The sequence below is a fragment of the Pelophylax lessonae genome (assembly GCF_965119305.1).
Source record: "Pelophylax lessonae genome assembly, chromosome: 4".
Lineage (NCBI taxonomy): Eukaryota > Metazoa > Chordata > Amphibia > Anura > Ranidae > Pelophylax > Pelophylax lessonae.
Genome location: NC_138771.1, coordinates 343,671,848 through 343,697,607, shown reverse-complemented (window position 1 = coordinate 343,697,607; position 25,760 = coordinate 343,671,848). Strand labels below are relative to the sequence as shown.

At 39.9% G+C, this 25,760-nt stretch overlaps 1 protein-coding gene across 3 annotated transcripts in view; it reads right to left on the bottom strand.

The window, feature by feature from the left end:
* PPP2R2B (protein phosphatase 2 regulatory subunit Bbeta) overlaps window positions 1-25,760 on the bottom strand; it is a 599,706-nt gene that overhangs the window by 17,648 nt on the left and 556,298 nt on the right. For all 3 annotated transcript variants that reach the window (XM_082253120.1, XM_082253121.1, XM_082253122.1), the window contains 3 exons: window positions 22,829-23,006; window positions 20,341-20,505; window positions 5,840-6,009 (listed from right to left, as the gene is read on the bottom strand). In XM_082253120.1, the coding sequence (XP_082109246.1) occupies window positions 5,840-6,009; window positions 20,341-20,505; window positions 22,829-23,006 (513 nt within the window). The remainder of the gene's footprint in view (window positions 1-5,839; window positions 6,010-20,340; window positions 20,506-22,828; window positions 23,007-25,760) is intronic.

The window sequence follows — 25,760 nt, the reverse complement described above, 5'->3', positions numbered from 1 at the left end:
CGGGAGGCATCTGCTTAGCTGGAGGAATGATCTGGAATGCAGTATACATGTATAGACATCGCCCTGTGGCTACTGACAGGTAGGATACCTTATACTATCATAGTAAAGTTCTAGTACTGCCACTGACTACAATCATTTACACATTTTTACAATTAGATTGTCAGCTCCCAAACCAAGCCTCCTGGCTTCTTGTACACAAAAATCACACTCAAATAGGGGGATCTGTGACATGTTATAGGATAGAGGGGAGACCCATCCTTACCATTACAGAGAGGGGCCCGCGTTCACCACAAGACCCGTCAGGGGGAAAGGGGGAACATACTACTCACCATACCGGAACCAGGCGGGCGGCAACTCCTGACAGTACCCCTCTCCACCGAGGTAGGAGGGCTGTCGACCAATACGGACGCCGTGACTCATGGTCTTTGGCGTTTCAGCGAGACGTTTAACTCGCAGGGTCAGTCCCCGTCCAGTGGGACTATGTCGCGGCCGACCCAGCGCGGAGCTATGGCCTGCACGCGCTCGTAGGCTGAACTGGGGTGACCACTGGATCTCAACATCCCGCCCGTCGCCCAGTTCAGCTTTCTTGCTTGAAGATCTCACAGGAACACTGGAGAAAGAAAGCTGTCTTAAAAAATTATTTTCTAAGAAAAAAATCCTGCCAGGACCGAAGATCCCAGCAAGGTATCTAGGTCCTTACTCCTGACTAGACAGAAAAAAACTGATTTGCTGTGGCGGAGAGAGAGAGGATATACCCTCGGGGACTGCCCCTGGGGTGTGGCCAGAGCATTTTTCATTTCCTGTCTAGTCCTACTCCTGTGGAGGCAACATAACCCGAAGGTGCTGTATCACCGAGGACTACGTCTGTCAATGAGCGATAGAGAAAAAAACGTATCACGGCAGAACTAAACACAGAATTTAAAGAGCTAGGGAATCGCATACAAATCATGAACACTAAGCTTGATGTAACTATGAGCAGAACAAAAACATTGATCGCATCTGTGATCTCCAGGTCCAACTGAATAAAGCCCTTTCTAAAACGGACGACCTGGAGAATAGGTAACCAGAGAGATAACATTTGTATTGAGGGCTCCCCGAATCCTTCACGGATGCAAACACTGCTGCTAAGGACCTTCTGTTTTCTTAGTTGCCAACCTTGCCTGAACATAAGCTGGAGCTTGACCATGCTTATAGGGCAGTGACCACCTTATGCTCAAACAGTCCCCCCAGGAATATTACTGTTAAGCCCCATTTCTACGGGGTGACAGTATTAAGCATAGGACCCCAACATTTTTTTTAGATATTTCTCTAGCCACAGTTAAAAAATGAAGATCCTTTAAGCCCTTGTTACAACTCTTGCAAGATTTTGCTTCCTTTAACACCATTTTTCTCTAGCCAACAACCAGGATAAAATGAGATATCTGTATATCTAAATATATCTTTCACACCGCTCTGTACTATCAGGGATCCTGAGGGTAGATACCCCTTAGTGATCAGAGATAAAGGACAAAGGTGACTTATTATATGTACTATGCACCTAAGAGCAACTAACATAATTCAAATGTCTCTTTCAAATCTTACCACCTCATTTTAAGGGCATAATTTTAATGGGAGGAGACTAACATCGCAGTAGATTCTGTGTTTGATAAAACCAGATCTCTGGGTTCCCAAATTCAAAAACCCACTATACTGGTTATGACATTTTCTAAATTATTACATCAATATGATATGGTGAATATTGGCCAGGAGTTCAACTCTATTAAACAGGATTTTACAATGTACGCCAATGTTCAGTCTACGTATTCTAGAACTGACCAGGTCTACACGTTATCCAATACAGTGCCTAGGTTTTTATCTTCAAAATCTGAAGGTCTCGTATTCTGACCACTCTCCAGGTTTAGCAACAATATCTGCTACCTATACTCTGCCTTTAAACAAATCCCTCCTTAGCAACCTGGCTATAATTTCCAATATTGGACTTCATCTCAAAGAATATTTTATACTCAATGATCCTGCACAGACCTCCCTTATTATTATAATACAGGATTTATATAGTGCCAACAGTTTGCGCTGCACTTAACAAAATGAAGGCAGACATTACAGTTACAATACAATTTGGTACAAAAGGAATCAGAGGGCCCCTGCTCGTTAGAGCTTACAATCTAAGAGGGAGGGTCAATTAATACAAAAGGTAATGGGCTGTGGGGGATGAGCTGTTGGCTTCTTTAAAAGAGAAGGGTTTTCAGGGATCGTCTAAAGATGGATTGATTAGGGGACAGTCTGACAGATTAGGGTAGAGAGTTCCTAAGGATGGGAGAAGCTCTGGAGAAATCCTGGAGGCGAGCATGGGAGGAGGTGACAAGGAAGCTAGAGAGCAGGAGGTCTTGGTAGGACCGAAGAGAGCGGCTTGGTTGATATTTTGAGATCAGGGTAGTGATGTAGCTGGGGGCAGAGTTGTGGATGGCGTTGTAAACTATTGTTAGTACTTTGAATTTTATTTGTTGGGTGAGTGGAGGCCAGTGGAGAGATTGGTGGAAAGGGGTGGAGGACACTTAACGGTTGGTAAGGTGAAGGAGTCTCCCCTATGATCACCTGGGTAGCCTATAAGGCCACTCTTAAAAGGTATCCTCACTTAAGTGACTGCTAGGTACAAGAAACATGAGGCACTCATTAAAGAATTGGAATTTACCAATTTACTCAAGGAACATAAGCAAAACCCCCCATTCTAGATTTACCAGATAAGATTGAGTCGGCCACATCAGAACTTAATGTTTGCTTTACTACTAAAGCTTATAAGCATATCAAGTGGACCAATCCAAACCCAAGAACCCTCAGTCGGTACTTTAAGAACTCCATACCCACTATCAAAACCTGTATAAATACGGGTTTCTACCAAACAGCATTTTGATACCTTGACCTCCCTGTTGCCTATTCCCACACTGTCACAGGAACACAAAGCCATCATGTAAAGGGACATTACCTCAGCAGATGTCCTGCTGGAGAGCAAATAGGCACTATCCTCAAAAGCATCTGTACCTGACAAATTTATAACCCTATATCATAAAAAATGTGCACCATTTCAATAGGGCCTATATTAGTCCTATACCGAAGCCTTACAAAGATCCTAGCAATATTGCAAATTCTAGACTGAGCTCTCAAATTGCGATCTAAATTAGATTATTATGTGGTCACACCCCTTTAGCACCTGATAGTTTAAGTACATGTTCAAGCTATTGGGATTTGAGCAAAGGTATATCTTTTCTCTCTAAATAAATTGTGATCTAAAGCCGTTAACCAAAATTTACGCTACTAGATTGAACATCTTCATAGCACAATACATTTACGCAGTGAGATCTCTACCGCATAGGCAGGTGGCAGACCGAATGCGAAGGTCTATAGAATGATTCTGCTCCTCCTTTACTCTTGGGATATTGAAAAAGCTTTGAAGGGAATATCCTCATCAAATATATGCAAAACATTTTAAGCAGTTTCCTTGTCCAACCTCTTCCAAGTTTTGTTCAGAAGAAACTTTGGCTTCAAATACCTCTCCTTTTTATGCTCTCAAATTGCCCAAATATCGATTAAGGGTTTTGAATCTGACCCGAGCGACATCGCTACGGGTACCAGGCAAGGGTGCCTGCTTTCCGCTCACTTATTGCCATCGAAACATTAGCCATTGCTCTCTGCACTAATCCCAATTTTATTGGTACTGAAGGCTGGAACAGGGCTCACAAATGTGCACTGTTTATAGGACTTATTATTATTACCCCCCTACATACCGCTCTGCCAAACTTACTTTCTCTCCTGAAATTCTTCAGGCAGATCTCTTGACTATTAGTTTACTAGCACAAGTCAGACAACGAACGAATGAAAGCCACTACGGATTCTTAAATCCCAGTACACTTTCTTGTGGCAATCAGTTTTGCCACCTTTCCTGGGGATTAAGCCAATTCCTCATATAACATCCCTTTATAGAGTTAACTACTAGATATTGTTGACAAATTAATGGAGGAGGTGGAGACAATCCACTACCTCTGTGTCTTGGATGGGTAGGATATAAATCGGTCAAAAGATCGGTTCTACCTACATACATGATTTCAAAACGCTCTTCATAACAGTACCTGTAAATGCACGCAGTCCATTTTAACCCAGATACTAAAATTAATTTAAAGATGCAGACAGTAGTAGACTGGCTTGCCCCAATTTATATGCCCCAAAAGAACTAGGAAGGTTGGAAGTCCCGGACTTTAGAAAGTATTATAATATAGCTCAATTGACCCAAGAAATCTAAATCTGTTCTCCTTTCTACAGGCCAGATTGAGTTTCTTTGGAGGCTCAGGCCTGTGCTCTGCTACCAGACCTACTAGATCAAGTAATGCAAGTCTCTCCTAAACTTTGTAAAGTGATTTTCACACCCTGAATTTATGGGATGCCTCCTGTAAGAGATGGCCTATCTGGTCTCCCCATACGTCAATGGCTCCGTTATTTAATAATCCCACATTCCCGCCTGGTTTAAAACTCCATTCATTTTATTGGTGGTTGAATAAAGGTTTATATTACATAGGACACTTCTTGACCACAAAAGTATATGCCCATCTTCCCATTTCACTTAGCAGCTTGAGATGCTGCCCTTAGAACTGTTCAGACTTCAACATAATTGCACTCACTCCAGAAATCTACAGTTTTCGAAAATATTTTAGGCACGGTGTAGAAAGGTGGCATGCTACACAAGTTGTTTGCTTCTTCATCTAACAAGTTATATCAGTTAGCATGGGAGAGAGATCAAGGCAAAGAAATTCGGGGGGGGAGGATTGGAGAGCCTGGTCCACTCAAATTTATAAAAGTATTATGAATGTGACATTGATTAAAGCTGGTTATTAGGTTTTTTTTCCCCCAGATGGTACTTAGTTCTGGATAGGAAATATAAAATAACCCAGGATCCTCTTCCTCTTGCTTTTGGGTATGTGGTTAGGTGGGAACAGTATTATACATATGGTGGACCTGCCCCAAAGTCAGGCGATTCTGGATGCAAGTTCAACCCCTGATAAACTCAATAACTATGGTTACTATCACCGAGAATGCTAAGGTTGCCCTTCTAAATGAACCTGTTGAAAATCTTCTCAAGCATACCCAAATGTTGATCGTATAGCAGCTAAGACAGCAATAGCCACAGCCTGGAAGAGCACGGTGGTGGATCTATTTTTGATGAAGTGCAAATTAACATGGATAATGCTTTAACAAAAAATGGTTAGTGTGCTGTGAGATAGACAACTGACGTTTGAAACGGTCTGAAACCCTTGGATTTCATGTTTACAACTCCTGTTTGGATGATGGCAGACATTTAAGGGTGGCAGAAGCAGACCTAAGGACAGGCACTCTCTCTCTTTCTTTCTCCCCCAATTATTTAATTTTCCTTCCCCTCTCCCTTGTCTTGCTAACATTGTTCTCTTTACGCTGAGTCTTGTGCTCACATTCATATGCCAATGTTATGTTCTATATGCAATTTCTGCTCAAACAGATGTTTAAGTCAATTCCGCCCTTCTTAAAAATGGATTGTCTCAATGTTGGCACATTTAGATATAATATTGTTTACAATGGGTTTACCATTTTCTTAGAATGAACTTTAGCATATATCTTACAGGATGTTGCCTAGGATCAGCTAATGTCAATTGACTGAGGTTACCCTACTTAATATATGTTGTATACTAATGTATTTTTGAGTGAACTCTCGGGTACCTTTTCTCATTCTATATTTTGTACCACTAATGCACTTTCTTTGCGAAAAATTAAAAAACAATATTGAAATAGAAATAATCTAGTATCAGTGTGGTCACTATACCTGGTATGTCTCTATTGGTCGGTTCTCCATATTCAGATCCCAGACTTTGACAGTAAGGTAGTCTCGGGTCATGATATACCGGCCACTGTGGTTAAACTTTACATCTGAAATGGAAGAGATGATTTCGGAAAAAAACGATCTGTTGCTGGGATCCTCTGGCTCTTCAAACACTGTAAACAAGGAGAAATTTTAAAATTATATATACATTCACCAAATATTTAATGCAAGTGTGACAAAATAAAGTGGAAATGAAAAACGTTCCAATCGATCATTCCGTTTCATTTAATCAGGCAGTTAAAAGAACAATGTGGTTGTGCAAAGAGCAACCAGATATCAGATTATTAAGTTCCACTTCGGTGAGATGATGTCAAATTAATTGCTACTCGCTATTCAACTATGCACATTCTCATTGTACAAGTTTACAGAGTACAATAGTTTCTCTGCTGTGGCCATGGAGAAAAAGAAACTGAGGCATTACTCAGCAATACATTTTTGAGCCACTAAAACAGTCTATTTTGGTTTTATTTTCTTAGCTTGGAAAACTGATCACTGAAACTGACTCATTATCATAGGTCGCAGCTGTTTTTCTTTGCTCCACATTCATGTGTCAGCATCAACGTGTTCTTTATTATGCATACTAGACTTGTTTAAAATTGAATTTCTGAAATGAAGATCAAAAGCTACAAAGCCATAAGCAACTGAGTAGTTGAATACAACTAATTGAAGTTGAATATTAAGTTTAGGCTGTATCAAACATTAAGCAGTGTCTTTAATTGCCATTTCCCTTAATTTTTAAGGAGAACGTGTTGTAAACTTGGGTTATTTTAGGAAAATCCAATGACAAATGGGTAGGCTTGGACATGTATACCGTACATTATAATTATATATTTGATGATTATTTAAACATGCCATATTTACCAACCTCTTATGTAATAATCACAGTCTGCCCTGACAGGTTCAGTTTGAATTGATACTAAATCCATTGTTCTTAAAGATATAGAAACTAATACTTGCAAAAACCTATTATAATGGCAAAGTAGAACTTTACTGTATCTATGGCATTTGGCCTTTTTGTTTCCATGTTGCCCTCTCACCATGTTGTTAAAGAAAACCTATGAGGGCAATACAGAGGTTGCCATTGCTCAGTTCCTCCTGAGTACTTCAATTGTCTGCCTGCCATACTATCATAAAGCTACAATACTTTGATTTATTAATTTTGAACAAGTATGCAGTCAAGAGTTGTCATTGTGTAATAACTGTCACTTAGTGTATTTCGGTTTCCTAAAATCAGAACACTGATGTAAGATACTACAGAAGAAGTTCTATGTATTTAGGATGCAGTAAGTGTCCAGCAGATGTCACAAATACATAAAAGGAACGTTACAAAATACATCACCATTCTGTAGTTGTAGGCCAAGTGCAATTAGCACAACATTAACACTTTTCAGAGTGAGAGCATGATGTCATCCTCGAAAACATGTTCACTCAGCTAATTGTGTAACACTTGCCAAGACTGCATTACACTATAGTAGGAGAGGCAGAAACATTCAGCATTTCTTCATGACTAATGAACTTCTGCTAAACCAAGAACCTTTTCATTCTTACTTGTTTAGCTCCAAACTAGTACCATATGCCAAAAGCAGTAAAAGAGGATCACATCTTTTTTATTCCAAAGCTGGCCACAGATGTAGGATGATGCTTTTATTATACCCAACTCTGTAGAGGCGTGATTCCTTGTATTATGACAATTTCCAGATAGGTTCATGCAAAATCTTCACGTTAAAAACATTTTCTCAGTGGCATGCCGCAGAGACAACCCAATTGTAGTTCAGGCCTGATTTTGGAGGGGAACATCCGATTGTGGGGTTTTCTATGCAACTACAACTCCATATATCCATTTCATTTTGGACAAGAGACACAAATGACTGAACAACTGCTTACCATCGCCACACATGGTACAATTTCCTTTAGATCATCCTTTAGGCCAGGGATCCTCAAACTACGGCCCTCCAGCTGTTGCGGAACTACACATCCCATGAGGCATTGTACAATGCTGACATTCACAGACATGACTATGCATGATGAGAATTGTAGTTCCTGAACAACTGGAGGGCCATAGTTTGAAGACCCCTGCTTTAGAACATACTACATAGTATTAGGACCTAGCTGACTGGATACAAAGTAAACTGTTAGTGTAGGTAGGTCCTTTAGAGCAGTGGTCCTAAACCCTGGTCCTCAGGGCCCACTAACAGGCCAGGTTTGCAAGATAACTGAAATACATCCCAGGTGATATAATTTGCTGCTCAGTGATTGCATTACTCTAGTCTGCATCTCCCCAAGGTAATACTTAAAATCTGGCCTGTTAGTGAGCCCTGAGGACCAGGGTTGAGGACCACTGCTTTAGAGGTTCCGCTACAGAATTCGCTAGGATTCAACCCCCCTTCTCCTATGGTATCACATTTTTGTTAGGGGCATAATTGCCAGTTTGATGTGGCCCATATTTTTTTTTTTTTTTTATAAACCTGATTTTCTCTTTGCAGAGAAGTTCATATAATGTCTATGCATTTTACCATTGAAGAACTACCGTATCAAGATCTGTCCAAGTTTATGAAACCCATGTTCCTGCTCCTCTCAATACAAATCACTGACTCTTTAATTCACGTATCTACTGCCTGAAGTATATACAATCATTTTATAAATGAATGCCAAAAAAAAAAAAGTCTGGTAGTCCAGATCCGTAGAGAGCAGGCAGGTGTACTATAAAAAGTATTCAAATTGGTAGTAAGGCTAATTGTAGAGATGTTTGAATTGTGTAGTAGCAAACAACCACATGAGGCCTTCCACTTGTAGATCTATTCAAAGCCCTAATCTGGTTACTATGGAAACTAGCATTTGCGTAGTTCCATCATCCTAATAGTCACCAATCACTCAACTTGCTTTGACAGCAAGGGGTATGCAGTGCAAAGGTCAGATCTATGTACACTCTAAATATAATGCCACTGAGACAGGTTTTCTGCTCATATAAAGGTTTTTTTTTTCTTATATAAAAAAATGCTGTATTAGAATCATACATTTATGATTTACAAGACTTAAATAAACACTTATGATCCATAAACGTTTGTGATTCAGGAAGTGGCAATCTGAACAAAATACAAATTTTGCTACCAAATCAGCAATCACAGGTTAGGCCAATCTTACTGTTCAAAATTAATAAGAAATGCAATTTTTTTTCCTAGTGTGAGAATGGACAGTTTTTTTAATCATAGCAGATATGATTAACCACTTGCCTATTGGGCGCGTTTACCCTCTTTTTGCCCAGGCCAATTTTCGGCTTACAGTGCTGTCACACTTTGAACGACAATGGCGCGGCCATGCAACACTGTACTCGTATGACATTTTTTATAATTTTTTTTCATATAAATTTCTTTTGGGGGTAATCACCACTGGTTTTTATTTTTTGCTAAGCAAACGAAAAAAAAAAAAAAAAAAAAAAAAAAAACTTAAGTTTAGAAAAAAAACCCAAACATTTTTCATAGTTTATTATATAATTTTGCAAATGGGTAATTTTTCTCCTTCACTGATGTGCGCTGATGAGGCTGCACTGAAAGGTGGTGCTGATGGGGACAGCACTGAAAAGTGGCACTGATTGGCAGCACTGGTGGGCACTGTTGAGACTGCACTGATAATCAATGTTACTATTATCAGTGTAGATGTCTCTTTAACACTAGTCCGTTAACCAGCTTGTGTTTAAATCCGTGATCACCCGTCATTGGACACAACTGATCATGCAGTAAAGGGTTGCTGTGATTGGCCCTTTACCCTGATCTGTGATCACCTGAGTCCAAAGGACTCAGCGATCACAAAGCATGCCACCTGCGTGCCACAGATGGTGTGTGGGCAGCGCGATCACGGGAGGACATCCATGGATGCCCTCCCAGCAAAGTAAGCCTGAGCTGTAGCCATAATTTAGCTCTAGCATGAGCGGGAAGGGGTTACCATTCTAGCAATAGGAAAGAACACAATAGATGTATTATATATTTAGACAGAGGTAAAGCTGTAACAAACCATCCCCACGGGGCACTGCATGGTACAAATAATTTGACCTTAAAGTGGTTGTAAAGGCTCAAATTTTTCTATGCATTAAGGTAAAAAAACCTTCTGTGCGCAAAAGCTCTCAGCCCCCTCCCCCTCCCCCCAATATCTACTTAAGCCTCATCTCGATCCAGCGATGTGCACATGAGCCTCGGCTGTTCTGGGTCTCTCCTTCCTCATTGGAGCCATTGGCTCTCGCTACTGCCAATCACAGCCAGTGAGCCAATGAGAAAAACATCGGCTCAGGAGGCAGCCTGCACAGCTGCTTGCTGTGGGGGCACTCAGCAGGAGGGAGGGGCCAGGAGTACATGGGGGAGAGGAGGATCAGGGCTGCTCTGTGCAAACCATTGCACAGGGCAAAAAAGTAGAACATTTGTTATTTATGAAATATATACACATATATATATATATATATATATATATATATATATATATATATATATATAGATATAATAATTATATCTATATATATATATATATCAAATATTTGGGTGGGCGGACCAACTTCTAGAAATGCTACTTGCCTGGTTATCCTCATTTTTTGGTTTTCAATATTTATTTTAAAAACCGAAATACAGATGAGGATTTCTGCAGAATCGTTCTTGGTCAGTGACTTGCTTATGTCAGAAGGTTACAAAAGTACTGCCAGGCAATCACTACTTTCAGGAGATGGTCAGCAGTAGGCGATTTCCATTATAGGCATGTACACAGGTGGACTGGGACTTCAGGTGGAGTGGGACTGCACTGGGAAAACCGGCCGCCACAGTCCCAACACAGGACAAGGCAAAATGCGATTTCTTCAAAAGTGATCACATTTCCTCTGTTCTCAGCTGCATAAGAGCTGGGGGAGGAGAAGAAGCACCAGAACACTAGGCTTCCCAGTGAATGACTGTGCAGCGGGGGCGGGGGTGTCAGCACAAGTCTCATCACTGGAGGGTACACCGAGTTCCCAGAACAGCTAGAGAACTGGCCACATTGTACTCTCCTGCTTAGTGTGGTCAGTTTGTCATAGGAAAGCAGAGGAACTAGCAGGAACACCAGGGATTTCCCATAAAGAAAGCAATACAAAGAGAACAGGATACTTTCTTGTACAAGTACATGGTATAGCAGGCACATATCAGGAATATTAAGTGTTGGGGTAACAAACGCTTTAAGGTCTGTATTGAAGCATCTGGTCTTGTGAACCATTCCTTCAGTAATCAGGGCAATTATGAAATGTCACATAGCACTTTTTATATATACCGTATTGAAGTACATTTATCAACTACAGTCTTAATGGAATAGCACTGGGCCTCTCTAAAATATCTCCTGACAACTTTAAACGCATTTGCTGGCACTGTTGCTTCATTAAGGTCTCGTTTACACTTGTGGGTGCAGGGAACATTTAAAACACAAGGCTGAGGCATTTCTACTGCTCCCAATCACTCCCTTTTAAGCTTCAAAGGCAGCAGAGAGGGGTGTACATATGCCCTAGCACAGGAAAATGTCACGCATGACCCACTCAACTGGTGCAGGTTTTTAGGGGTTAAAACAGTCAGTGAGGAGACCATGCTTCCTTACTGCCTGTCAAACTCCCTCTGAAAAGAGACCCACCACAGATTTTTCTTCAGAGGGCAACACAAGTCCTGTCCTATATCCAGTTAGAACATTCAGCTGTGTGGTCCTGCACGTGCCAGGTTTAATTTGAAAGGGCTGCCAAACACACCAGAACATATAAAAAGTAGTGCAAGCAATGCTTTTTCAGATCATACTGCACCAAACCGCTTTGGTGACTGCAAACACATTGCATTTGTGAGATGTGTTTGGGGTTCTATTAAAAATGAATAGAACCAATGAGCATCTCAAATCATGGTTTTGTGCGGTGCAGAAAATCAGCACAAACATGCCTTTCATGCACATCTTCTAGTGTGAACCAGCCCTCAAAAGGTTTTTCTGTAATGTATATCCTCTTGACCTCTGAAAGATTTACCACCCTTCATGACCAGGCCTTTTTTTGCGATACAGCACTGCGTATTTCAACTGAAAATTGCGCGGTCGTAAAACACTGTACCCAAATAAAATTGAGGTCTTTCTTTCCACAAATAGATCTGTCTTTTGGTAGTATTTGATCACCGCTGCGTTTTTTTGTTTGCGCTATGAGCAAAAAAACTGACAATTTTGAAAACAAAATAAAAAATTATATTTTTTACTTTCTGCTATAAAACATATCCGAAAAAAAAAATGAAAAAAATATCTAATTTCTTCATCAATGTAGACCAATATATATTCTGCTACATATTTGTGGTAAAAGAAAAATCTCAATAAGCGTATATTTGCACAAAAGTTATAGCGTCCACAAATAATGGGATATGGTTTATTTTTCTTTATTTTTTTTCTACTAGTAATGGTGGCGATCAGCAATTTCTAGCAGGACTGCGATATTGCAGCGGACGGTCGGGACACTGACACTTTTTGGGGACCAGTGACACTAATAAAGTGATCAGTGCTTAAAAAAAAAAGCACCGTTACTGTACTGACACTGGCTGGGAAGGGGTTAAACATCAGGGGCGATAAAATGGGTTAACTGTGTACCTAGCCAGTGTTTTCTAACAGTGTGGGAGGTGCTTTTACTAGGGAAAGGCATTGATCCATGTTCCTGCTTTGTTCTGCCTGTGTACCAAACAATCAGTGGGTGCAGGCGGACATTGGGTCTGCAGGACCCGTTGATCAGCTCCCGCTGTGCAGAATAAGAGGGCCTTTTCCTGGGAAGTGCAGGATCACAAATACACACACATTACCCTGCGCTACGTGGCTGCCCTGTAGCAGTAAGCCTGCTATAGGGTGATCAGCAAGTGGATATAAACATGTCCTAAATGTAAACTGATCATTTACGTCATAGGAAAGTCTTTAAAATTCCTATATAATGTATTAGGGCCCTTTCAGATCAGATCGTGTTTTGCCATTAGGTGGTAAACACACTGTACTGTAAGTTACTGTAATGCACCATATATCCATTTTGTAGAAACCCAGGTGCAGAGGACAAAAACGTTAAAAAAAAACAAAAAAAAAACAACGCACTGCAAGAACACACTAGTGACGTAAAACCCAACAGGTAAAATTACACTGGGCTATGTGCAGCACAGGCATCTGACACATCCAGAAGTGTCAGAAGCTGAAGATTCTAGTAGCAGCTGCAGATTTGCAAGGGAGTGAAGACTGGCTGCAATAGAGTAGGTACTAAAAGTATTACAACTTTTAGTATTTTAACTTTTTTTTTTTTCTCTATAGTCTTATATTTACTTATACTTATATATCTTAATGTACCTGCTGCTGCCAATCAAGTCTGGAAGTGTGTCCCCTATGTTTTCCTGGAATTCTGCAGTCACAACTGATGTGTCACACTGGAAGAACTCCAATCCCTTATTCATGTGAAGCCCACCAGGGAAATGAACTACAAGGAGTAGTCAATGATTTCACATTTCATGTGCCATCTAACAGGAAGACCTTGTTTATTTTGTGCTGCAGCTACTTCTCTTTTGTCATTCCCATTTCTGCATTTTGATTAAAGTCTAAAGTTATTAAATTTCCCCACTGTCTTCTGAGAATTCATCCATAAAAGTCAATGTTACTTTTCATTTTCAACTCTGATGAACTGTCTCAATTGAGCTTTGCCCGTCAGCTGAACAGAAATTGACTTAAAGTCACTGAACCTGCGAAGGTGCCGAGAAAAAAAAAAAAAAAATCACAAAAATGTCAGGGGAGAGGTCAAATTGAACTCTTCTTCCTGAGTGTATGATCGTTTCTCTTTAGAAGACAATGGAGCAAAGGTATGCAAAAAGTGATTAGATATAAAATACAATGTTATGGTTTATGTTCACATAATGAATAGGGTTGTGTAGCACACTAAAGCAGATTTCTAAAAAAAAAAAAAAAAAAAAACGCATTTCTTTACTTGTTTTTTTTCATGCAGAAAATCAAAGGAGAAACCAAAATGTTTTTTTATATCTTTTATATTTACATTCTCTAATCATGAGAAATTAGTGCCAATGTAACATATGTAGGATTTTCTCATGAGAACAATTTACATGCAACCTGTAATCAGCATCTTCATCATTTTACTTTTTACAGTTTTTTTTTTTTTTTTTAATGACAGATAAAGCCGATTTTTTTAAATAATAAAATGTACTTGACGAGTAGCCATAATTTAAGAAAAAAGTGAGCTTTTACATTTCGGGTGCAAGCAACGATTAATGCTGGCCATATTCACAAATACACTCCAAAGACATGCTGGTAGGTTAATTGGATCCTGCATAAAAAAATAAAATAAAAATAAAAAATTTGCCCTACTATGTATGTATGAATGTGAGTTAGGGACCTTAGCTTGTAAGCTCCTTGAGGGCAGGGACTGATGTGAATGTATATGTAAAGCGCTGTGTAAATTGACAGCATAAGAACCTGAAATAAAAAAAAAAATATATATATATATATATATATAATAAAGAACTGGTGCCTGCTAAAAGGTGATGGTGGAATAACATATCCTAATGCTGAGAGAGCCATGAACACCACATATTTCCAAATGTAATTCCGTGAGAGCCATACACTATATTTCAGGGGTCGGGAACCCCTTATTTAATATTCATATTCATGGGCCGCAGCTATACAGTGAGTAGATGGAGCCGTGTGAAAGTGCCTGGAGTCCGGTCAGGAAAAGAGCAGAGCAGGCAGGTATGCAATGAGGCCGGAGTTATGAAGCGCCTGCAGGCCTGCGAGTGATGGAGGTGAGTATAGGCCCTGAGACAATGGCGGCTGGCAGCTGAAGGCCTCAAAAGTGGATGTGAGGCAGCTCCCACGGGGCCGCAGGGTCCGTAGCGCAGCAATCCGGTCACCCAGAGACGAACTGAGGGTAGCGGTGGGTAGCCCACAAAGTGTACTGTCGATGGGTGCAGAAATCTCCTTGGCACCGGGCACAGCTATGCGGATGGCACTGGATTGAGTGGTAGACGCAGCGGAGCTCTGGGACTACACGTCCAGCGCGGCTCACGTCTGAACACGCCCCCCTTTATTAAAGGTTTGTCTGAGAGCCAGATGCAGCCATCAAAAGAGCCACGTCTGGCTCACGAGCCATAGGTTCCCTACCCCTGGCCTAATGGGTCTTAAGCTACTGTAAAAACTTCTTCATGGGGAGAGTCAATAACAAAAACCCACAATGTAGAACACAAGAGCGCTGTGAGACAGGCTTAGGAGGGAATGGAATCCACTGATGATTCTGAAAAAGACTAAACAGGGTGGCAGAACTCCTAAGTGTATTAAAAGTCCATGTTTATTGGAGAAAGCTTCAAAATGTACAGCTAAATTGATAAAATAAGGTGGTAGCCTTGATGGTAACCTTACAGTATCCTCTGTGGTTTCGTCTGCATACTTGTCCAAACCATTGAAGATGGATGGCCACAATTGCTGATGGAAGGGCAAGACAATGGGAGGCTCTGGCTGGGGGACCCAGCCCATTTAGTCTTTTTCAGAATCATCAGTGGATTCCATTCCCTCCTAAGCTGGTCTTGCAGCACTCTTGTGTTCTACATTGTGGGTTTTTTTATTTTTTTATTTTTAATGCTGGCCATACACTATACGAAAAATCTGCCAAAATTCGGTCATTTGGACAGTTTGTTCAATTTTCAGCCAGTTAATGGGCACACATCAGTAATCAGTTGTCGCGTTTTTGAGACGAAAAAACGAAGAACAAGTTTGGACATTTTCTGCCGAACAAACGATAAATTGAAAGGTTATTGTGTTTCTCGTCCAAAATATTTGCACTAGGTATTTGTGAAAAAAAAAAAAAAAACTGATTCATTTATGTCCATTATAAGATCAGTCATTACATGATGGCAACATCGTTTGCTCCTTCAACAGTTTTCGTTTTTTCGAAAAGGAGTTTGAACAATTTTTCGTATAGTGTATGGCCAGCATAAGTATTGCTCTGCCCTTGAGTCCTTCGCCTTGAGTTTAGAAGCTTTAGACTAGTGGGAGGGTTTATTCTAGACAAACCCACCCGCTTGTAACCAGCTTATCCACTGCTCAGAGCCAGTTAGTGTTAGGGTTAGTGTCCAACTTTGCACATATTTGGTGAATGTGGAGGATAATAAAGTGGCAAATGTGGTCAAGAAGAGACTGTGAAACATAAAATTTTGATTTTTATATTGATGAACATTGTGCCACTTTTTTGTGCGATATACACACATTTTCTTGGCTTGATATGCAATAAAGGACTAAATTCACAAGACAACATTGTATATAGAGCCTTGTTTACATTGTATACACCTATTTTTTTACTTAAGCACAATTATTTGTAATTTATGTTGATAGATTTATAATTTAGTTACCGTAAGTACAATTATTTGCAGTTTATGCTTTATTCTCTGCTTATTATTAACAGTACGTTTTTCTCCGATTTATAATCATGGATTGCTACACCAAGTTCTCTGCAATTGATCAAAATTTTGTGTGTAGCACTGGAGTATCGTGGAGTCTGTGGATATCATGGCTGTATGCCAGCCAGGCACAACTGATCTATGAGATCTACACTGCTCAAAAGAAATGAAAGGAACACTTTGAAAACATATCAGATCTCAATGGGGAAAAAATCTCATGCTGGATATCTATACTAATATAGACTGGGAAATGTGTTAGCAATGAAAGGGTGCCACATCGTTTGATGGAAATGGAAATGATCATGATCAACCTACAGAGGGCTGAATTCAAAGACACCCCTAAAATCAAAGTGAAAAAATGAAGCAGCAGGCTAGTCCATTTTGCTGAAATTCATTGCAACAACTCAATAAAAAGGTACTCAGTTTGTATGGCCCCCCACGCACCTGTATGCATGCTTGACATGTTCCTAATGAGACAATGGATGGTGTCCTGCGGTATTTCCTCTCAGATTTGGACCAAGGCTTCACGGTGCTGGACAGTGAGCACAGGGCCCACTAGAGGATATCGGGCCCTCAGGCCACCTTCATGAAGTCTGTTTCTGATTGTGTGGTCAGACTTTCACACCAGTGGCCTGCTGAAGGTCATTTTGTAGAGCTCTGACATTGCTCATCCTGTTCCTCCTTGCTCTCCTAGAATTTCCTACATGCTTTTGAGACTGTGCTGGGAGACACAGCAAACCTTCTGGCAATGGCACATATTGATGTGCTATCCTGGAGGAGTTGGACTGCCTGTGCAACCTCTAAAGGGTCCAGGTATCGCCTCATGCTACCAGTAGTGACACTGACCCTAGCCAAATGCAAAACTAGTGAAAAACAGACTGAATAGATGAGTAGGAAAAATAATGTTAGTGGCCTCCATCTGTAAAACCATTGCTGGTTTGGAGGTCATCTCATGGTTGCCCATCTAGTGCACCTGTTTATTTACACCAAAGCAGCTGAAACTGATTAACAACTCCCTCTGCTAGCTAACTGACCAGATCAATATCCCAGGTGTTTAATTGACTTGATTCTATATAAAAAAGTGTTCCTTACATTTTTTGAGCAGTGTATATAGTGCACCTATTGTTTTACTTCTATATTTTTAATATTTTCAAGTATTCAGATGATTATTGTGCTGCAGGGTTTTTCTCTTTTTGTTGCAATTAGCGCAGGGATTCCTTTAGTAGCTGACTCTTTGCAATGCACAACTTCTCCAGATTCTGTTTTCTCCACTTTTGAAAAATCCCCTTCAAGTTATTGATCATGTACTTTTTTTTTTTCCATAAATTTTATTTATTTCTTTTTTTCCCATAAATTTTATTCATGCACTGATATCTAGTTTAAAGCAGGGTGCATCTTGTAGTGTGTCCAGTGGCCGAAGGCTAAAGGTGGCTTACTAGATATTTTCTTCCATTTAAAAGGAACGCTGCAAATGCTGACTTTTTAAAAAGCAGTAGGCTGGGGTCATAATCCTGCCACTTCAATAACATGTATGCAGCAAGGGATTGCACACTTTTCCTGGCTGCACCCTCATCTCTAGAATAATGCCAACATTTCCATGACAGCCTTTATATTTGAAAAAAAAAAAAAAAAAAATCAGTAATAGCTGCCATTTTCACAGGTTCGCTGCAATGGGATCACTAACAAGATAAGTGCAAGAAAATTTGCAAGTCAGAAATTGGCATAAACTGCAGTTACCTCCACCTCCAAAACAAGTTTCTGAAACTTGGGTAACCAATGTTCCTCATCTAAAAAAAACTTTTAGTTATTATAACCAATTTTATTTATTTTAATCCTCTTAAAGGAATCTGTAGAGATGGACAAGAGTCCAATAGGCAATCACTGGAACAATAATAATTTATTAATTTGTAGTTTACACTGCACTTTCCCCGAAAGGGGATGAGAGGGAGGCCTTTGAAGGAGCGTAAGGGAGAGGGGTCCCAAATGCAACAAGGAACAGTATTCGTGAAGACAGGAGGAATGCTGGGTATATTACTAATTACCCATCTAGGATGCCCTGGCAGTTAAATGGTCAGGCACACAAAATTTAAAGCATTGCAATAAAAATAATTTTGTAATAATAGTGTTGTGTTGTGGCAATGGCCTGTACAGCATGTTCTCTTGTATTTCCAACCGCTTTTCTCCAAGCTAATTACAATTCTCAGGTCACATACCAAAAAGGTTAAGGGCATTCGTATGCACCCAATGCTTCACTGAACCAGCTAATGTGTATTGTACAGTTGTATCCTTCCTTTTAAGTTAATTAAGGGACACTTCCTTCTCCTGCCTGTCACGCTCTTCCCATTTTACAACACAATGTAATGATGTTAACCTGCCATGAATGGGAAAATTTAGGGCAGCTACGTTTGCAAGGAAAATAACTAGATGTCTCTGTGAAGTAACACTTTTTCTATTATTATTTACCTTTTATTATATATTTAAACCAGTGTGCACATCACATAGAAGTCCATAGAAGTCTTGTACATTTTGGGCCCTGTGCTTCACATAATACAAAGAGAAACGGATTCATATCCATGAGTTTTTTTTAAATGATCAGCCTAGGCCTAGGAAAAAAATGTCTAAAAAGGTAAATGTACCCAATAAAAGCTGAATAGTAGACAGATACATAAAATGCAGTTAATGCAACTGCTTTGCCATTTGTCCTCTTTAGCGATCTTTACCCCTAAATAGGACTTCCTTTTTATAATATTGCTCTGTGGCCAATATATGAGGCTCCAATTCCCAGTCCAAGAGACTACAGTGGTGGAAATACTAAAACTGTGGCGATCCTGCTAGTTCCAGTGGCTCCAAAGCTCAGCGTGTGCACTGTATTTGGAACCCTCCAGTGACTACCACCTTTCCAAATCCACATCGGCATATAAAGACCTACAGTGCAACACCTACTTTGGGTATACCTACTGAGAGTCTGCCACATAATTACATTACATGCTACCAGCTAAAACCTCTACATTCCTTCTCCAAGGTCACACCTTTTGAAAGAGAAAGTGGGACAGCCTAATTAGGTCTCATGAATTTAGAAGGCAATTTTACATTCAATATTTATAATAGTTAAAATGCTTAATCCAGGGGTTTCTCTACAGAACCATATCTCTATTCTGGTCCCATAGCTACCATTTTAAGACTTGCACAAACCAGCCTCTCTGTCTTGCAAAATCACCAGACTGCCAACCTACATGTAAGTGGGTGATATGTTACAGTGCTAACAAGACCCAACAGCATAGTATTATATGTACCTTAGACCTTGCCATGCTGCTATTCTAGGCAGAGCAAGCTGCTAGCAATAGTCACTGTGTGTTCTCCCAGAAGGGACAGCTCCCCTCCCCTTCTGCCAGGAAACAAAAGCTTTGTAGGAGGGATTCCCCAATCAACACAGTCAGTGTCAGGAAAGAAAATAGCACTGTCTATGGCCGACTTTAGTAGCCTACTCACAAAATCTAGGTTATGCATCACAGAATAAGCATACTTTAAGTGATACTAGACCACCTGTTTTTTTTTTTTTTTTTTTATTTAAACAACAAACATGTGTATACTTACCTGCCCTGTGCAATGCACAAAGCAGCCCTTATCCTCTTCTTCTGTGGTCCCCCGATGGCGCTCCAGGCCCCTCCATCTTTGGCAGGTGCCCCTATAGATACAGACAGTGGGACTCAGCCCCACCCACCACTCCCGTTTCTCAGTATTTGCTTGACAGCAGCAGGAGCCAATGGCTCCTGCCACTATTCATCTGCCCAATGAGGAGGGAGACAGCAGCAGGAGCCACTGCTCTCATGCACATCGCTGGATCAGATCGGGCTCAGGTAGGAAAGGGGGGGGGGGGGGCTGTCAAGGAGCTGCAAAAACCTTAAAGCTCCAGAACCACTTTAAGCACACACATTTCAAACCAATGCAATATTTAACAGAAGGAACAAGCAAATATAACAAGGCAAAAAGACAATTACTCACACTTTGAATGTTTGTCACAAAGAGCTGAAGATCTCATGTCACAGAGCCGTATTGTTCCTTTACTGCTGCTATATACAAATGTATTGCAATGATGCGGGTGAAATTCTGCGGCTGTTATCACTTCTGTAAGTTCTTCCATATTGGTTGGTTTTATATCCACAATGTCTGGAGGAAACAGTGTTAAGACCAAACATTCACATTTGCCTAAACTGGTAAAAATTCACTTTTAATTTCTATGGTGAAGGCAGAGTAGTTTAAGGCCCAACTCCAGTGAAAGTTTTTTCTTTTTTCATTTTGAATAATGAGAAAGTGTCAGAAAAATTGGATTGATTTAATAAAATTTGAGAGTGCAAAGTCTAGTGCAGCTTTGCATGGTAGCCAGTCATCTTCTAACTTCAGCTTAGTCAACTAAGCTTTACCAAAAAAAACTGGAAGCGGATTGGTTTCTATGAAGAGCTGCACCGGATTTAGAAAAACTAGTTTTTCTAGTTTTAGTAAATCAACTCCATAGGGTTTAAAGCTTTTATCCATTTGTTCACCTTTTTTTTTTTGCTTTTGTTCCTTTTCTGTCCAGGTAATAAGTGTCAGAGCTTTGACTCGAATTGGATTACTAAATGTTCTGCTTGAATCTAAAAACAAATGGTAAGCAGGACTTGGACAACACGTACCCACTGCCAATAAAGATCCACCCCGTTGTCCAAGCCTGTCACAAAAGGAAGAAAATGCTATTCAATTGTTATTTAAATATACAGGTGCATCTCAAAAAATGTGATCATCAAAAAGTTAATTTATTTCAGTAATTAATTTCAAAATGTGAAACTCCTATTTCATTACACACAGTGATACATTTCAAGCATTTATTTCTTTTAATTTTAAATATGACCTACAGCTAGTGAAAACCTAAAATTCAGTATCTTAATTAGAATATTGTAATAAAGCTCAATCATGTAGACTCATGGTGCCACACTCTAATCAGCTAATCAACTTAAAACACCTATAAAGGTTTCCCGAGCCTTTATATGGTCTCAGTCTGGTTCAGTAGGTTACACAATCAGGGAGAAGACTTCTGACTTGACAGTTGTCCAGAAGACAATCATTGACACCCTCCACAAGAGGGTAAGTCACAAAAAGGTCATGGCTAAAAAAGCTGGCTGTTCACAGAGTGCTGTATCCAAGCATATTAATGGAAAGGTGAGTGGAAGGAAAAAGTGTGGTAAAAAGGTGCACAAGCAACAGGGATAACCACAACTTTGAGAGGATTGTGATGCAAAGGCCATTTAAGAATTTGGGGAAGATTCACAAGTTACATAGTCAGGTTGAAAAAAGACAAGTCCATCTGGTGTCACCAATAAAAACGAAAAAACAAGGAGCCACCTCACAGATGTATCCAGGACGTGGGCTACAACTGTCCCATTCCTTGGGTCAAGCCACTCCTGAACCAGAGACATCAGAAGTGTCTTACCTTGGCTAAGGAGAAAAGGACTGGACTGTTGCTCAGTGGTCCAAAATCCTATTTTCGAATAAATGTAAATTTGGCGTTTCATTTGGAAATCAATGTCCCAGAGTCTGGAGGAAGCGTGAAGGGGCACAGAATCCAAGTTGCATGAGGTCCAGTGTGAAGTTTCCACAGTCTGTGATGATTTAGGGAGCCTTGTCACGTAATGGTGTTGGTCCACTGTGTTTTATCAAGTCCAAAGTCATTGCAGCCCTCTACCAGGAAATACTAGAATTCTTCATGCTTCCCTCTGCTGACCAGCTTTATGGAGATGCTGATTTCATTTTTCAGCAGGACTTGGCACCTGCCCACGCTGCCAAACGTACCATTACCTGTTTACTGATTATGGTATCACTGTGCTTGATTGGCCAGCACACTCTCCTGACCTAAACCCCATAGAGAATCTGTGGGGTTTTGTCAAGAGGAAGTTGAGACACCAGACCAAACAATGCAGATGAGCTGGAGGCCGCTATCGAAGCAACCTGGGCTTCCATAACTCCTCAGGAGTGCCACAGGCACAGGCTGATCGCCTCCATGCAACGTCATATTGATGCAGTAATTCTTGTAAAAGGAGCCCCGACCAAGTATTGAGTGCATACTATACTGTACATAGACATACTTTTCAGTAAGCCAACATTTCTGTATTAAGGATCCTTTTTTTTTTTATTGGTCTTATGTAATATTCTAATTTTCTGAGATACTGAATATTGGATTATCACTAGCTATAAGCCATAATCATCAAAATTAAAAGAAATAAATGCTTGAAATATATCACTTCTTGTGTAATCAATCTATATAAGAATTTCACTTTATGAATTGAATTACTGAAATAAAATGAACTTATTGATGATATTCAAATTTTTTGAGATGCACCTGTGTACATAGCAAGTGTGGAGATTTTGGCTTCAAAGGCTGGGGAAGCCAGCAAATACATTGTTACCCTGATGTATGAATAGATGTATGAAGTCCTTTAAAATGAAATCAAAAGGATACTGAAACTTCGATTTGTTATCTCTAGATTCCATAGGTTTATCCTCAGATCATCTGCTGACATGTACGTTTCATAGTCGCTGTTCACAGATATTGAATTAATGTGATATGTGTGTGCATTTGAAAACACTCTTCGTGGAGTGGCTTCCACCATTAGATCCATGGGCCTCAATACAGGTACCTGGAAGAAGGAAGATAGTACACACATGATTAGTATAAAAAGCATAAAATATTTATCAATTACTAGTAAACATTGTTGATATAATTAATAGTTCAAGTCAACTCAACCAGTAAAACCTCACACACTTTAACATGGTAATGCAATTTCAATTATTGTTCAGTATTTTTAAATCTACAGTTTTCATTAAGATAATTTTTGGGACCCTGGCATGAAGGTCCCTTCTTTAGGTACTTCTTGTTATAGGGTGACAACACTTTAGATGGAAACTACCAGTGGCCATTGCAACATAAATTACCCAGGCATAGTTCACTATTGTCAACATCAATAAATGTGAAAACAAGTATTGTATTAAGGCCACATGAACGATCCGATCAGGTCCGCCTAAAAAACTTAGATCCTCCATGCATCCCTATGGGGCAGCGGATGTCAGCGGTGACATGTCCGCTGACACCCACATCCGATCCTGTCCGTGAAATCCGGACGGATGGAAACCCTATTTTCCATCCGTCCAGGGGATCGGATCAGATGGGATTGGATGAGAGCGGACAGGCGGTCCACTCTCATCCAATTCCCCCACAGAGAGCAGCGGGGCTCTGACACCTCCCTCTCCGCGCACAGAGCGGAGAGGGAGCTGTCACCTGCCTGCTCAGCAGGGATTGGCGGATCGATCTCCCGCTGAGCAGCACGGAGTCCGCCGACGGAGGCAGACTGTGTGAAAGAGCCCTTAGTTATATAAAAATGCCAACTGTTTATAATACACAATACTTTAGTAAACGAATTGTCATTCAGTTGGCATTTAGATCCAAGTTAAATCCTAAAGCTAAGGAAATATGATTGGAACACACAAGTAAAAAAAAAAAGTTTCAGTATTGTGTAAAGTCATGAGCCCTGCCAGCAATTTTCCTGCTGACTGGGATTACCAAACCTGGTAAGGTGAATATTGTTATCAGGGTTAAAATATTGGCACAGTGGCTAGAAATATGAACGTTACTTTACCACTTTAAAACCAAGCCTATTTTTGACACTTGGTGTTTACAAGCTAAAATCATTTTTTTTTGCTAGAAAACTACTTAGAACCCCCAAACATTATATATATTTTTTTAGCCCGTAGAGAATAAAATAGAGATCGTTGCAATATTTTTTATCACACCGTATTTGCGCAGCAGTCTTCCAAACGCTATTTTTTTTTGGAAAAAATGAAATTTTTGAATAAAAAAAAAAAAAAAAAAAAAAAAAAAAAAAAAAAACAGCAAAGTTAGCCCAATTTTTTTTCCATAATGTGAACGATAATGTTACGCTGAGTAAATAGATACCCAACATGTCACACTTCAAAATTGTGCACGCTCACGGAATGGCGACAAACTTTGGTGCTTAAAAATCCCATAGGTGACACTTTCTACAGGTTACCAGCTGAGAGTTACAGAGGAGGTCTAGGGCTCAAATTACTGCTCTTGCTCCAACGATTGCAGCGATAGCTCACATGTGTGGTTTCAACACCGTTTACATATGTGGGGGGGGGGGGGCTTCCATATGCATTCGCTTCTGCGTGCGAACAGGGACAGGGCGCTTTCATTTTTTTTTTTGTTCCTATTTTATTTATTTTTACACAGTTTAAAAAAAAAAAATTATTATCATTTTTATTTTTATTACAAGGAATGTAAACATTAGGCAAGACAGGACCTCTTTATTGTGAGATCTGGGGTCATAAAGACTTTAGACCTCACAAGTACACAAAAAAAAAAATCGGCTCTTTAATAGCGTTTGGAAGACTGCTGCGCAAATACGGGGTGATAAAAAATATTGCAACGATCTCTATTTTATTCTCTAGGGTCTCTGCTCAAAAAAAATATATATGTTTGGGGGTTCTGTTCTAAGTAGTTTTCTAGCAAAAAAAAACTGATTTTAGCTTGTAAACACCAAGTGTCAAAAATAGGCTTGGTCTTAAAGTGGTAAAGTAATGTTGTATGCATACAAGATGGGGATGTTAAATAGTAGAATTTTTGAAGGCAGGAACTGATGTGAATGTATAATATGTAAAAAGCTGCATATATTGTTGGTGCTCTATAAATTACTATAAGTAGTAAAAATATATTATTTCTAGCTGGAATTTTAGAGAAAACCTTATACAGTATCAAAGACCAAAAACAGAGGTTTTGTTGCATATATTTCCAAACACATGAAATCACACTGGGGTTGATTTACTTAAATTGGAGGAGTAAAATCTGGCACAGCTCTGCATAAGAAACCAATCAGCTTTATTTTTGTCAAAGTTGAACAAGCTGAAGTTAGAAGCGGATTGGCTACCATGCACAGATTTTGCACTCTCCAGTTTTAGTAAATCAATACTACTATTGCTAGATCAAGTCACCTCTGCAAAGCATGGACTCTAATTTTAAACTGAGCTCCCAAACAAGGCAAAATAAACCTTTAAGCTTTATGATGGAAAAAAAAACCCCAAAAACTGAACAGGAGCGTCAGTTTGGATAGCAACAAATTAAAATAAACCATGTTCAAAACATGCAAACACTATTACTATGAAGACCAAGAAGCTCTCCAGCTCTTATGCAAACACATACGAGTAAAGTTTCTGAAAATACTCTGTTGCTGACCAGATGTACGGTGTTGAGAACGTCATACACAGCATAATAAGAAAGAGCGGAATCATTCAGTTGAGTAAATACATGCATGAAAAGGCATATCTGATGTTACTAGGGTGTTTTGTGCTCTGTAATCCATTTTTCTCAGAGTTCAGCG